This window comes from Mirounga angustirostris, unplaced genomic scaffold (assembly GCF_029215605.1).
Source record: "Mirounga angustirostris isolate CCGP_5_RB_7025 unplaced genomic scaffold, mMirAng1.0.hap1 SCAF_3, whole genome shotgun sequence".
In the NCBI taxonomy this organism is placed as follows: Eukaryota; Metazoa; Chordata; class Mammalia; order Carnivora; family Phocidae; genus Mirounga; species Mirounga angustirostris.
The window spans coordinates 87182745-87195683 of NW_026991711.1; the positions used below are offsets into that span (position 1 = coordinate 87182745).

Below are 12939 nucleotides of genomic sequence, written 5' to 3' on the forward strand. Positions count from 1 at the left end.
CAGTTTTTCCCCTTAAAGTTTGCTTCAAGGGGAACAGACGGCAAGGCTGAAGTTACTCTCCTCTCCCTGCACAGTATCTTAATTCCATTTGGATCGGCAGACCTTGTTGGCTTTTTTATTGCTGGGGAAACTCTTAGAGGTTCCCTGAGTTCTTTTCCAGAATGTCAGTGGAAGTAAGATTATTTGAAGCTCACTTTACTCTTCTAGGGAGGGTGAACAGTGGCTCAAGATGAGACGTGTATTGAGACAAAGAATTCTGAAACCAAGAGATGTGGCCGTTTTTTCAGGAGAAATCAACCAAGTTATTGCTGATTTAATTAAAAGAATCTACATCCTCAAGAGCCAGGCAGGAGATGGAGAAACTGTGACCAATGTCAATGAACTTTTCTTCAAATATTCAATGGAAGGTGAGGTGAAGTCAGGAGGTAGATGGAAGAAAGGACATTTGCCCAAAATGATAGTTCTCATCCACTGGGCATGCCCTGTGTCCCCGGCAGGCACTGTGCTGAGCCCCGCACATACACACCCATAGCCCTCACGGTGCAAACTTAGCCAGGTGTTCCACCGCCACTGGTTTACAAGTGGGGAAACTGAAAACCTGCCTCCATTTTTAGTGACAGAAACTTAGTTTCAAATCCAGGTCTATTTAACTCAAGAATCATGCTCCTTATTCCTGCACATTTTGCTTTAGCACAGTTTGTAGCAAACAGAAGTTTGGAGGGCCTCTACCACAGTCATTCTGGCTTTTAAAATTCATGTGGGATGGGTAGGACATTCCCATCCATGTCCTAAAGTCAAAAATCAAACCCCAAAGGTAGTCATTGAAAAGTCCCCGCCCTCTCCCTCTCTCTTGACCTGGGGAGGTCACCAGTTTCTTTAAGGGATACATGTGAATATTCTTTTTTTTTTTTTTTTTTTTGGTTAGAGGAGGAGAGAGAGACAGAGCACAAGCAGGGGGAGGGACAGGCAAGGCAGAGGGAGAAGCAGCCTCCCCGCTGAGCAAGGAGCCTGATGTGGGGCTCCATCCCAGGACTCTGGGATCATGACCTGAGCCGAAGGCAGACGCTTAACCTACTGAGCCGACAGGTGTCCCTACCTTTTACTTAAAAAAAAACCAAAACAAAACAGTAGTGAACCAAACATCTTGTTTTGTACTTTGCTTTTTCCCAAGGACCTTCTATCAGGGTTCTCCTTTTTTAAAAGTGAGTTTACCTTATTTCAAATTTAATTTTTAAGTTAACTTTTTAAAGTTATATTAATGCTCCCTGAACAAAGTAACGAAATCAACAGAGAGATGAGTTGTAAAAACAGTGGAAAATCCTGCTTTTCCTGATTCATTGAGGCTGTTTCCTCTGCTCCTGAGGCTCTCTGGGGCTCCCCCCTTCCTGGCCCAGAGGAGCCACCTTTCAATTCCCCAACGTTGGGCAAGTGGCCAAAAGGTTGGGGACTTTGCATCCTGGGTCTTGAACAAACCCTCGGGAGGGGAGGGAGGGAGGGGGTGTGATGCGGCTGAGCCCTGCCAGGCAGAAGGAATGACCTGCCGACCTGTTTTCCATCAGCACTGAATACTCAGAGCCCTGTAGCTCAGGACCTGGTAGAGGAAACCTCTGGTGATACAGTAGAACCTCGCTGGAGGAAGGCACCTCGATTACTTTTGCAACTTACTTTTATGGCTGGATATTGCATGTTGATACTGTGAGTAATGGAGAAGAAGAGGGTTTTTAAACTCTCTCTCCTGTGCAGGGGTGGCCACCATCCTTTATGAGAGCCGCCTGGGCTGCCTGGAGAATAGCGTCCCACAGCCCACCGTGGACTACATCGAGGCTCTGGGGCTCATGTTCAGCATGTTCAAGACCTCCATGTACGCGGGCGCCATCCCCAGGTGGCTGCGCCCCTTCATCCCGAAACCCTGGCGGGAGTTCTGCAGGTCCTGGGACGGACTCTTCAAATTCAGTAAGAGAAGAATCGAGGGGCACCTGTTGTCTCACCAGTTGACACAACTGCGTGGATCGTGGTGCATCTGATGCTCATGCTGCCGGCGGGGTGACGTTCCGGAGGGTGGCCTGATGCAGTTGCGCGTTTTTACTTGGACCCGGTCGGTATTTGGCTCGGCTTCTCAGATGACGAGATGCATGTGGGTTGCCACTATCAGCAACACGACGGAGTTCTCCTTTTTAAATTCTTTTTATTGTGACAAACATGCTAGCGGTGATTTATGCAAGTAAATGTTGTCTAAGGGAGATGATGACTTTGGTCCAGTAATTCTGTCAGTGCTTGAGATGGACAGCGTTTTGGGCCTGTGCACTTTCACTCGAACATTCTCATTTGCAGCTTTTTGGAAAGAGACAACTTCCTCTGGCAAAACAAACTAGGAAACAATACTGTGTTCAAACCCAGCAAAGCGAGATTAGTTTCCCTACATAGCTAACCAAGAATTTCCAAAAAGAAAAGCTTTGCAAAATGTTTGTTAGAACAATGTTTTTAGAACAACACTGACATTGAAAGATGTGTCCCATAGTGTCTTTTGAAGGCCAACATTTATTTGAATATGTAAGTTCTAATGGATTGAAAGTGCCACTATCTTTTTATGTAACATGGCCTTTACGCTCACTCCATTCTGTCTTCTGGAAACATAGTAGGAAAAAAAAAAAAAGAAGGGATCTGTAGTTCTGTTACTCCAAAGCTTTCTTGGCTCTTTGATGAGTAAAGCAAACATTTGCAAGTATCTTTTGCATTATTTTTAGAGAGGAAGAGATGCTTAGCTTGTCTTTAACTTTTTTTTCAAGATTTTATTTATTTACTTGAGAGAAAGAAAGAGATAGTGAGAGAGAGCATGAATGGGGGTCGGAGAGGGAGAAACAGGCTTCCCGCAGAGCAGGGAGCCTGACCTGGGACTCGATCCCAGGACCTTGGGATCATGACCTGAGCCAAAGGAAGATGCCTAACCGACTGAGCCACCCAGGTGCCCATGTCTTTAACTTTTCATTCATTTATACAAACAAGCACGTGGATGAGCTTCCCAGGTTGACAGTAAATCGACCTGGGTTTCGTTTAGCTTTGGAACCTGCCACAGATTAAGTTATTGGGAGGATGAAGAGATTACTCTCAACCAAAACTTTTTTCAAAAGAAATAACTCTTTTCAAACAGGCCAAATCCACGTTGACAACAAGCTGAGGGACATACAGTGCCACATGGACCGTGGGGAGAGCGTGAGTGGGGGGCTGCTCACATGCCTCTTCCTCAGTCAGGAGCTGACGCTGGAGGAGATCTACGCCAACACCACAGAGATGCTGCTGGCTGGTGTTGACACGGTGAGCGTCTCAGCCTTGCTCTCTTCTTGATAAGCAAAGCACAGCTGAAGCCGGGGGCCTTTCCGAGTAATCTCATATGTGCATTTGTGTTGGTGCTAACTGAACATCTGCTTCACTGCTGAATGTCTCCAGGAGGAAACTCTAACATTTAAATAATATACATGTATTTTAAAATGTAAAACCATAATTCTGCAAAAAAAATGCAACCCCCATTCAGTTATCATGCACACAAAGTAACAATATGTTTTAAAGTTTAAAAATCATTCCCGATTTGCAAGCATTGGTCCATTGCTTCATAATATCAAAAATGAAGAAGGCACAGACGTTAGAAACCTTATTATTTATCATTTAAAGTGTTGCAGGTCATGGAGGACTCCCCAATTCATTTTATAAAGCCACCGTCACTTTTAAACCAAAACCTGCTAATGAGAGCACAAAGAAAGAAACGTTTAATAAACAGTTCGACTTATGAATATGTGTCTATCAGTCTTTTTTTTTTTAAGATTTTATTTATTTATTTGTCAGAGAGAGCGAGAGAGTGCATGAGCTGGGGGGAGAAGCAGATGGAGAGGGAGAGGCAGACTCTCCACTGAGCAAAGAGCCCAGAGTGGGACTGGATCCCAGACCCTGGGATCATGACCTGAGCTGAAGGCAGACACTTAACCAACTGAGCCATCCAGGCACCCCATGTCTATCAGTCTTAAGTAAGATCCCGATGAATAGATTTATTGTAACAGATGAATAACCTACTGTGACCAAGGAAGGATGAATATCCAAATGAAACAAAGCACTGTCAGTGGACTGGGTGGGAATTGCATCCCCTGTTGTTAAGTGAGAAATGAAGCCACAGAAACTGTGTATGCCGTGCTCCCGTTGGTAAAACAAACAGTGGCCCGGCCCCTGCCCGTCTGTGTGCACGTCCGTACCTGTATGTGATTTTATGAGTGTGGAGGAAGTATGGAGGGTGCACACTGGGTTGTTAACATGGGTTACCTGCCTGGGGGGTGGGGAGTGGTGGGGGGATAGGAGCCAAGTTTCCTTCTAAAACATATGTGTAATAGGATACATTTATTCATGTATGAAAAATGATATACATATGGATATATGTACAGAGAAATTTTTAAATTTGCTAAAAGAAGTAGTGAAACAGGAAAAAGCAGGGCTAGGCTTTTAGTATTTGGTGGAGGAAAAGTTAGTTGCGTGAAATAATTAAGATTTGCCTGGTGCTTTATTCTTTCCAAAGCCCTTCAAAACTAAACAAATAAGCTCATGAACTCAAACCTTTTCCTTTACAGGAGTGCTTCCTGAACTTGAATAAGGCACAGACCTTCTGTTTAAAGGGAGAACCCCCTCCCCCAGGGTTGACATTGTTTTTATTATGATGTCACATAAACATGTAAAAGCAAAAAACAGTAAAAACTCCTTATTCTTATGGATCTTCTACAACAATAAAACAATTTAACCAATGAAATCAATGTGATCAATGAAAATTCTAATCAGTCATGTGAATGTGATGGGTGGTGTGGGTTTGCTTGAATGGGGAAGGGATGAGTGAGTGGTTGACCTTGCCTCTGAACGAATTTGGGTGCGTTGTCCCTCCTGCCCCCTTGTGGTAACTAAGAGCATCACATGAGGTGGAGCGCAGAAAGGACCGTTCCTACCAGAGGCCCCTGGAGGCCACATCAGCAGAAGCGTTCTTACAATTCATATTCATTTTCTAAAATATTACTTAAAAAACTTTATTTCAGTATAATTTATGCAAAAGAAACTGCATCCTTTTAAACCGTACAATTTGATATAAGTTGTTGGCAGATACTGGATAAGCACAAATGCAATCATTTATGAAACTACCACCACCATCAAGATCCTGAACATTTCTACCACCCTTGGAATTTCCTTACCCCCATTTCCGTCCGTCTCTCCCTGCCCCAGGCAACCGCTGATCTGCTTTCTGATGCTGAGCATCAGTTCGCACTTTTCTAGAAATTTATAGGAATGGAATTATTCAGTGTGTATTTTGCATCCAGCTTCATTCAGTCAGCAGATGATTTCAGGATTCACCGATGTAGTTGCATATCAAAGTAGTTTATTCTTTTTTATTATGGAGTACAGGCATCCCTCGCTTTACTGTGCTTCACAGATTAATGTGTTGTTTTTATTTTACAAATTGAAGGTTTGTGGCCACCCTGCATTGAGCAAGTCTATCGGCTCTATTTTTACAACAGCATCTGCTCACTTTGTGTCTCCATGTCACGTTTTGCTAATTCTCATGATATTTCAAACATTTTCATTATTATTATATCTGTTATAACAATATATAATACACGTTATATTGTATAATATATAAGTATATATTATATTTGTTATAATAACATATAAAAATAGAATCATTGGTCTGTGCTCAGTGGGTGATTAGGACTTGCTGAAAGCTCAGGTGATGGTTAACATTTTTTAGGAATAAAGTATTTTTAAATTAAAGTGGGCACATTGTTGTTTTAGACATAATGTTATTGCATACTAAATAGGTTACAGTATAATGTAAACATAGCTTTTATTTGCACTAGGAAAGCAAACAATTCATTTGACTTGCTTTATTGTGATACTCGTTTTATTGTGGTGGTATGGAACCCAATCCACAATATCTCCAAGGTACGCCTGTAGTATTCCATTGTATGGATATACCGCATTTGGTTTTTCCACAGAAATGTGATTTTAATAGAAATTTCTAAATTTTTTCCTTATCATTTATAAGGAAGAACTTGAACATTATATATTATAGGAGAGCTTGCCCTCTAAAAATTTAAAATATCTATTACAGGGAAATGATATCAGTATGGTCTACTGACTTTTTTAGGTAAAAGAAAAGGCATTTATACTGTGGACTTTCCTTGTTTATGAGAGTGAAATACAGTCACATAGATAATTGGGAAAATTGTAGTGAGAGTCTTGGAAACTAGGAGAATAAGATATAATTATTTTCAATAACCAGAAATTTAATTCTTCAGTCTGAGACGTGGTATAAAAAAAATGGTACTGTTTTGCATAAATGATCTATTAAATTCTTACAAGTTGCTTTACTTGAGAAGAGCATGGAAACAGTGGAGGACAAATACCGCCCCTCCCCCCACCAGGAGGCAGCCAGAGCAGGCCCCGCCCAGCCATCGTGGGCCTGCGCAGTGCCAGACTGAACAGTTCTGGGCTGACCGGCAGGCTCCGGCCCTTCCTAGCAAGAAACCAGATGACCCTTGCAAAGAAGGTCACGGAAAGTTCCAGGCACCACTTCCAGGCTTGACCAGCATCCTTAGGTCCTCTCGGACGCCATCGAAGAGGATTGCTCTTATGTGATCCAAAAAAGTTCAAAAATAATTTCTCCTGCAGCCCTTCATTGAAAGAGCGATTGAATCACATAGCTGATGCTACTTTCCAAAAATATTTGTTTTTTTTTCTGGCATGATTTAGGGAAAGTCAGCTTTTGCTTTGCTAAGCCCTAACGTGCTCAGATAGAGTTGAATGGACATGACTTTGCACGTGGGCTTATGCTTACGTGACTTCCTGGCCGAGGTTGCCTGCTGCTTAAGCCCTGGTGTTATTCACCTACGTGCCCGTGCCTGCCTGTTTCTTTATCAGACATCCTTCACCTTATCCTGGGCAGTGTATCTCCTCGCGAGGCACCCAGAAGTGCAGCAGACCGTGTACCGGGAGATCGTTAAGAATTTGGGGGAAAGGCACGTCCCAACGGCAGCCGACGTCCCCAAAGTCCCACTGGTCAGAGCTCTGCTGAAGGAAACGCTGAGGTAAAAGGCTCACCAAAATTCATGTCAAAAACTGTCTTTTACGATGGACTCTGAAAAACAAACAGGGTTCTGGAGGGGAGGGGGGTGGGAGGATGGGTTAGCCTGGTGGTGGGTATTGAGGAGGGCACATTCTGCATGGAGCACTGGGTGTTGTGCACAAACAATGAATCATGGAACACTTCATCTAAAACTAATGATGTAATGTATGGGGATTAACATAAGAATAAAAAAAAAACAAAGAAAAAAAAAAAACAAAAACTGTCTTTTAAGTCTCTGATTCTTTATCACTATGATTTTGTGCTTTGGACTTAAAAACCAGGTCCAAAACAAGTGGGCCAACAACCTTCAGGGGCCAAAATGTTAGGGAAGGAGATGGTTACAACTATCTGTTTCCTCTCTGCCCTTGTCAGAATAGCAGACAGGCTGTTCTGCTTTACGGCATGAAATACTCGTTGTTCTTCATAAAGCTCTTTGGAGCCATCACCCCATGACATGGTACCTGCTTTAGTCATTTGGTTCACCAAGCTCCCCAGCATGCTCCGGGATCAGTACTCCATGGTTCCTGTTCCTCTGAAAGCAAAGCAGAACAAGACGGATTGATCAGGAAAATAGTTTGGGCTGTTTGGCTAATTAACAAACCTGCTTACTGTGGTTCTTGTGTGGCTATGCTAGTTAGATTGGTGACACCAAGTGGACTCATGCGCTCCTGGACAGGGCTTTACCAACACTTGGAAAAGCCTGGACGTGAGGGATATGGGTGGCCTTGGGTGGGTTTGGGTGGGAGGTAGGATCAGGTGGCCAGTGAGATTTCTTCCTCCTTTGAGGTTCGAGGATTCTGAGGTTCAAGGATTTTGTTGAGGAACTGCCACGTAGAAGAGCAGAAGTGGATACATGGTATACCCTACAATAATTCTTTTAAACTTGACTTGATAATGGTGTTTCAAGTTGTGGTGCATCCTTAATCCACAGCATGTTGTTTAACCTCGGGGGGGAAAAGGCTAGCTGTGTGTTTACTGGTATTCGTCGATTGCAGCTTTATTCAGAGTTTTCTCTGGATTGCCTCTCGGAGACAGCCCAAAAGCTGAAGTAGAGCATTTCTCAACATGTGTTTCCAGGGCCCCTGAGTCCTGTGGACTGTTCCTTGATAAAGGGGGTCCCATGCACACATAAATTTCCCAGACTTGGGATTATCCCTTCTGGGAACACAGTAGCACGTTCAAAACTCTGCTTTGTGTTTCATAAACATTTTTGACTAGGGGACCTGTTTTCCCATTCCTTAGACTACTCCCTGGCCAAAGCTAAGGAGCCACGAAGATCCTTATGAGATTTCCTAGTTGAAACTGGACCGCAAGTTACGTTTTAGAAAAATGAAAATGGCAAAATGTCCAGATTTTTGAAAGTTTAGCAAAGTAATTTAAAAGTGACCACCCCATTCCTGCTTCTTTTTTTTTTTTTTTTTAAAGATTTTATTTATTTATTTGACAGAGAAAGACACAGTGAGAGAGGGAACACAAGCAGGGGGAGTGGGAGAGGGAGAAGCAGACTCCCTGCTGAGCAGGGAGCCCGATGCAGGACTCGATCCAGGGATTCCAGGATCATGACCTGAGCCGAAGGCAGTCGCTTAACCAACTGAGCCACCCAGGCGCCCTCCCATTCCTGCTTCTTTTCCAGGCTGTTTCCAGTGCTGCCGGGGAATGGCCGAATCACCCAGGAAGACCTGGTCATTGGCGGGTACCTGATTCCCAAAGGCGTGAGTTTGGTTGCCAGGGTATGGGACTTGGGCTCTGCCATGGTGGCTGAGAGGGAAATCTGCTGGTATATTAGGAAGTCCTTGAGCCCAAGCAAATATCAATAAGTTCCTTTCCTACTGCATGTATTTTATAATGAAGATGGGGCTTTGGAAGCAAGGAGGTGCTCATTGCCCTGGCAAAAGCAAAGCCAGATGTTTCTGTAGCTCGCAGGCCTTTCTCCTCCTCCCTCCCTCAGGGGCTGGTGGACACAGCAGCTGTGGGGGTGGGGGGAGAAGTTTGAAGGACTTGAATCTCCTCAGTGGCTGCAGTGGATGAGAGGTGGGCGTCCACTGAAGGAGGACTGCTCTCCGTGGGGGCCCTTATGTGGCTCCTCCTGGCCAGAAGCACCTCGGGAGGGACTGGCCAACCGGGTTCTTGCCTCTGCTCTGCTTTTGCCTGATCCTATTCTTTATTCCTTTAATATTGCATATGGTGTCCTCAGACCCAGCTGGCCCTCTGCCACTATGCCACGTCCTATGCGGATGAGAACTTCCCTCGGCCCAGGGAGTTCCGGCCGGAGCGCTGGCTGCGGAAGGGAAGCCTGGACCGAGTTGACAACTTTGGGTCCATCCCCTTTGGGTACGGGGTTCGGAGCTGCATCGGGCAGAGAATCGCAGAGCTGGAGATCCACCTCCTCTTGATCCAGGTAGGCGTGTGGGGGCCAGACGTCAGCCTTCTGCCTCGGCCTCATTTCCTGGGCTCCACCAGACCAAGGCTTAGGTGGGAAAGGAGATGTGATTTGGAGAACTCAAGTGCACCAGCTTCATGTTAAATCCCTTTTATATTTTAAAATGCCACCTCCTTGGGTCCCCTGACCACCCACCGAGCCTCTTTTCTCCTTGGAACCGTGGAGCAGCAGTTGGGGCTCTTGGAGGCCTGAGGGCTGGGAGGTATGCATGCTGTGGTGGGTCTACAGGGGTCCAAGAGCTCAGCTCTTCATCGCATGAGGAGCTCTCGACAGAAATGAATGGGAAGGTGTCAAACCAGTGGTCTTCGAACGTTTTGGAGCAGCGAGGGCATTAGGAGGACCCTTAGAATGCAGGTTCCTGGGCCAGCACAGAGAGAGGGATTGGGTGGGTCTGGGGTGGGGCTGCCAGGGGGTTCTGACGCCGGTGATGGCTGGGCCGCACTCTGAGAGACATGTGAACCAGCCACTTAGGCCGCGCGGCGGTTCTCACACTTGTTTAGGTTGTGAAACAGCAGGAAGGCTTGGCTTTGTTATATTTAATCTCTTACTATTAAAATGTTGCTCTTCTGCCTATACTGTATTTCAGTTTGTGCTGTAGCACGAGCTAAATCATCTCTGAAGGAAATTTTATAAAAGAAAACACTTTAGTAGAGAAAATTCTACTCATTAGGTTTCCCTGCAAGTTTAGGAAGACTACTGTTAACATAGCCGTGGAAGACCTTGGCCCAAGGTTTGGGAGCTACTGCCATTGACATTGCATTGGAAGAATGTAGAGATTACCTGGTGACCCAGGATCCCCATTTTATTGAGGGGGCAACTGAAGCTCAGAGAGTTGGAGCCACTTGCCATGGTCACAGAGTGGCAGGTGCGTGGCACGATCCAGGTGTCTCGACTCCTTCCTCCATTCCCCCCCATGTCACGGGGGTGCTCTCCTGCAGCCTCACAGAGCTTAGGGCAGGACACTGAGCGGTTAGGACCTTGATGACAGATGGCCTGAGAGAGCGTAAGGCGCTATGGAAGCCTGGCCAGCCTGGCAGGGGTGGAGAGGGATTCTGGACGGTCAGCACTTGGGGACGGCTCTGAGAGCTGGGAAGTTGAGGGGCTTCTGCCCAGCCAGAGAGCATGCGGCAGGAGGCGTGGGAGCAGAACACCTCTCCAGGTGGGTGGCTCAGGTGGGAGGAAGCCCGGTGACCAGTGTGTCACATGGTCATCTCCCCCTCAGTGGAGATGCGGTGGCTGCTGGCCAGGCTCAATGGTGTTGCTACCAGCGCAGCCGTTCCTGGGGACGGTGTGGGCCCTGCGGACACTGGCCCATCCCGGTGGCGTCTGACGTGAGAGGCAGCTCGGTGCGGCGTGGATGGCAGTTCCGGGGCAAGCGGACTCAAATCCCAGCTCTGCTGTTTGCGGTTCCGACACTCCGGGCAGGTTTCTCAGCCATGCGAAGCCTACTCCCTTATGCACGAAATGGGCCAAATACCTACTTCTTGGGTGTGTGAGGACACAGTCTGTGCCAGAGAAGTGGAAGCGGCGGTTGTCCCTGCACCTGCTCTGAGTGTCTGCCCTTGGGTGTTCAGGAAGGTCTCATGTTCCGTAAAATTGGCTCCATAGATTCTGCAGCCGCCTCCAGGACAGGCAGAGGCCGCTTCCTACAGAGAGTCGGCCGTGGAGCTTACTGCTCCCCCCGCTCTGGCTGCCTGAAGAACCAGAGGGGACACCACGAGAGCAAGATGGCAGCTGAGGGCACAGAGGCCAGCCCTGCCCGGTGCTCCCGTTGGAAGGGGTCAGAAATGGGGTGTTTGGTGGCAGCGGTGGGGTTTTGTTTGTTTGGTGCTATTAACATACAAATGTACCTGCTGCAGTTTTTCCTTGAGTCCTCATTTCTACTTGTGCAAATAGAGAAACGGAGCATCATTATTCGTAATTGTCAAGGAAAAAAAAAGAGAGAGTGGGCACAAATGAGCCATGCTAGGAATGAGAAAGGAGACATGGCTAAAAATGCAGTCGTTGATTTTTTTAAATCAAGAAAATACCACAAATGGCTTTTTTTTTTTTTTTTGCTAATACATTTGAAGACTTAGATAAAATGTACAATGTACTAGAAAACATAGGTTGCCCAAATTGACTCAAAAGAGAATAGACCTCAGATACTGAATACATGGAGTTGGTGTTAAGATTTACCTCCCAAGTGTTCCAGACCTAGACAGTTTCATTGCAAGTTTTATCAAACCTTGATGAATGGGTAATCATCATCTTATACAAACAGAGACTAGAAAAAGGAAGTCTCATTTTTATGAGACTGGCATAGCCCCAATATTCAAAACCTGGAGAGGATAATACAAGAAAGGAAAACTACCGGCCAATCTGATTTATTAACAAAGACGGAAAAGGGCGCCTGGGTGGCTCAGTTGGTTAAGCGACTGCCTTCGGCTCAGGTCATGATCCTGGAGTCCCAGGATCGAGTCCCGCATCAGGCTCCCTGCTTGGCAGGGAGCCTGCTTCTCCCTCTGACCCTCCCCCGTCTCATGTGCTCTCTCTCTCTCATTCTGTCTCAAATAAATAAATGAAATCTTTAAAAAAAAAAATAAAAAAAACCCCAAAAAACAAAAAAACAAAAAAACAAAACAAAGACGGAAAATATCCTAAATGAGAAATTGGTAAACCGAATCCAGCAGCGTAGGAAACAGAAGTGCATCCCCAAGCACATCACGTGTATTCAGGAATGCAAGGATGGCCCACCTCAGGGACATCTGTTGATATCATTCGCCACAGTAGCTAATTGAAGGAGGAAAATTATATGACCACCCCCAGAAAGAATTGATAGCATTCCACACACATTCATGAAGAAAATCTCTTAGCACACTTAACGGACGGGCTTTCCTTAACCAAATAAATGGAGTCTCCCCCAGTAGGACAGGGCACATGCCTTTGGCTTCGGAAAGGGAAAGGACATTAATGGAGCTCCGTCAAACGGGAACAGGGTATTTGTATCACACAGAGAATTTTTAGGAAGTACGCTTTAGCTCCTTGGGAGTTGGGATTTGAGGCGCAAGAGGGCTTTGTGTTTTGCTCGTACGTTTCCTGTGTAGTTTGGATTTTTTTTAGTGAGCATAGTGTTGCCCACTCAGAAAGGGAAGAAGGCCATGTGGCATATTGGCCCTGAAGTGAGGAGACCTACACGTGAGTTCTCCCTGCCCTGTGGGATGTGCAAGCAGTTCTGCAAAGTCAGAACCGAAGGTCAGAGGTTCGATGTTGTGCTGAAGCTATCTCGATGCTATAACGTGTTGGAGCTGCCGAAATACGGGTCATTCAGCTTGGCTTTTGAAATGTGACAACGAAGGGGGTCCAACATATGTCC

The 12939-nt window shown here is 45.8% G+C and overlaps 1 protein-coding gene across 3 annotated transcripts in view; it reads left to right on the top strand.

The window, feature by feature from the left end:
- LOC123838570 (cytochrome P450 27C1) overlaps nt 1-12939 on the top strand; it is a 32515-nt gene that overhangs the window by 14782 nt on the left and 4794 nt on the right. For 2 of the 3 annotated variants that reach the window (XM_064586397.1, XM_045867509.3), the window contains 6 exons: nt 208-407; nt 1744-1953; nt 3149-3312; nt 6940-7106; nt 8778-8856; nt 9339-9542. In XM_064586397.1, the coding sequence (XP_064442467.1) occupies nt 208-407; nt 1744-1953; nt 3149-3312; nt 6940-7106; nt 8778-8856; nt 9339-9542 (1024 nt within the window). Of the gene's footprint in view, nt 1-207; nt 408-1743; nt 1954-3148; nt 3313-6939; nt 7107-8777; nt 8857-9338; nt 9543-10806; nt 11365-12939 lie in introns of all 3 variants that reach the window. The other variant, XR_010410103.1, reaches the window with a different exon arrangement.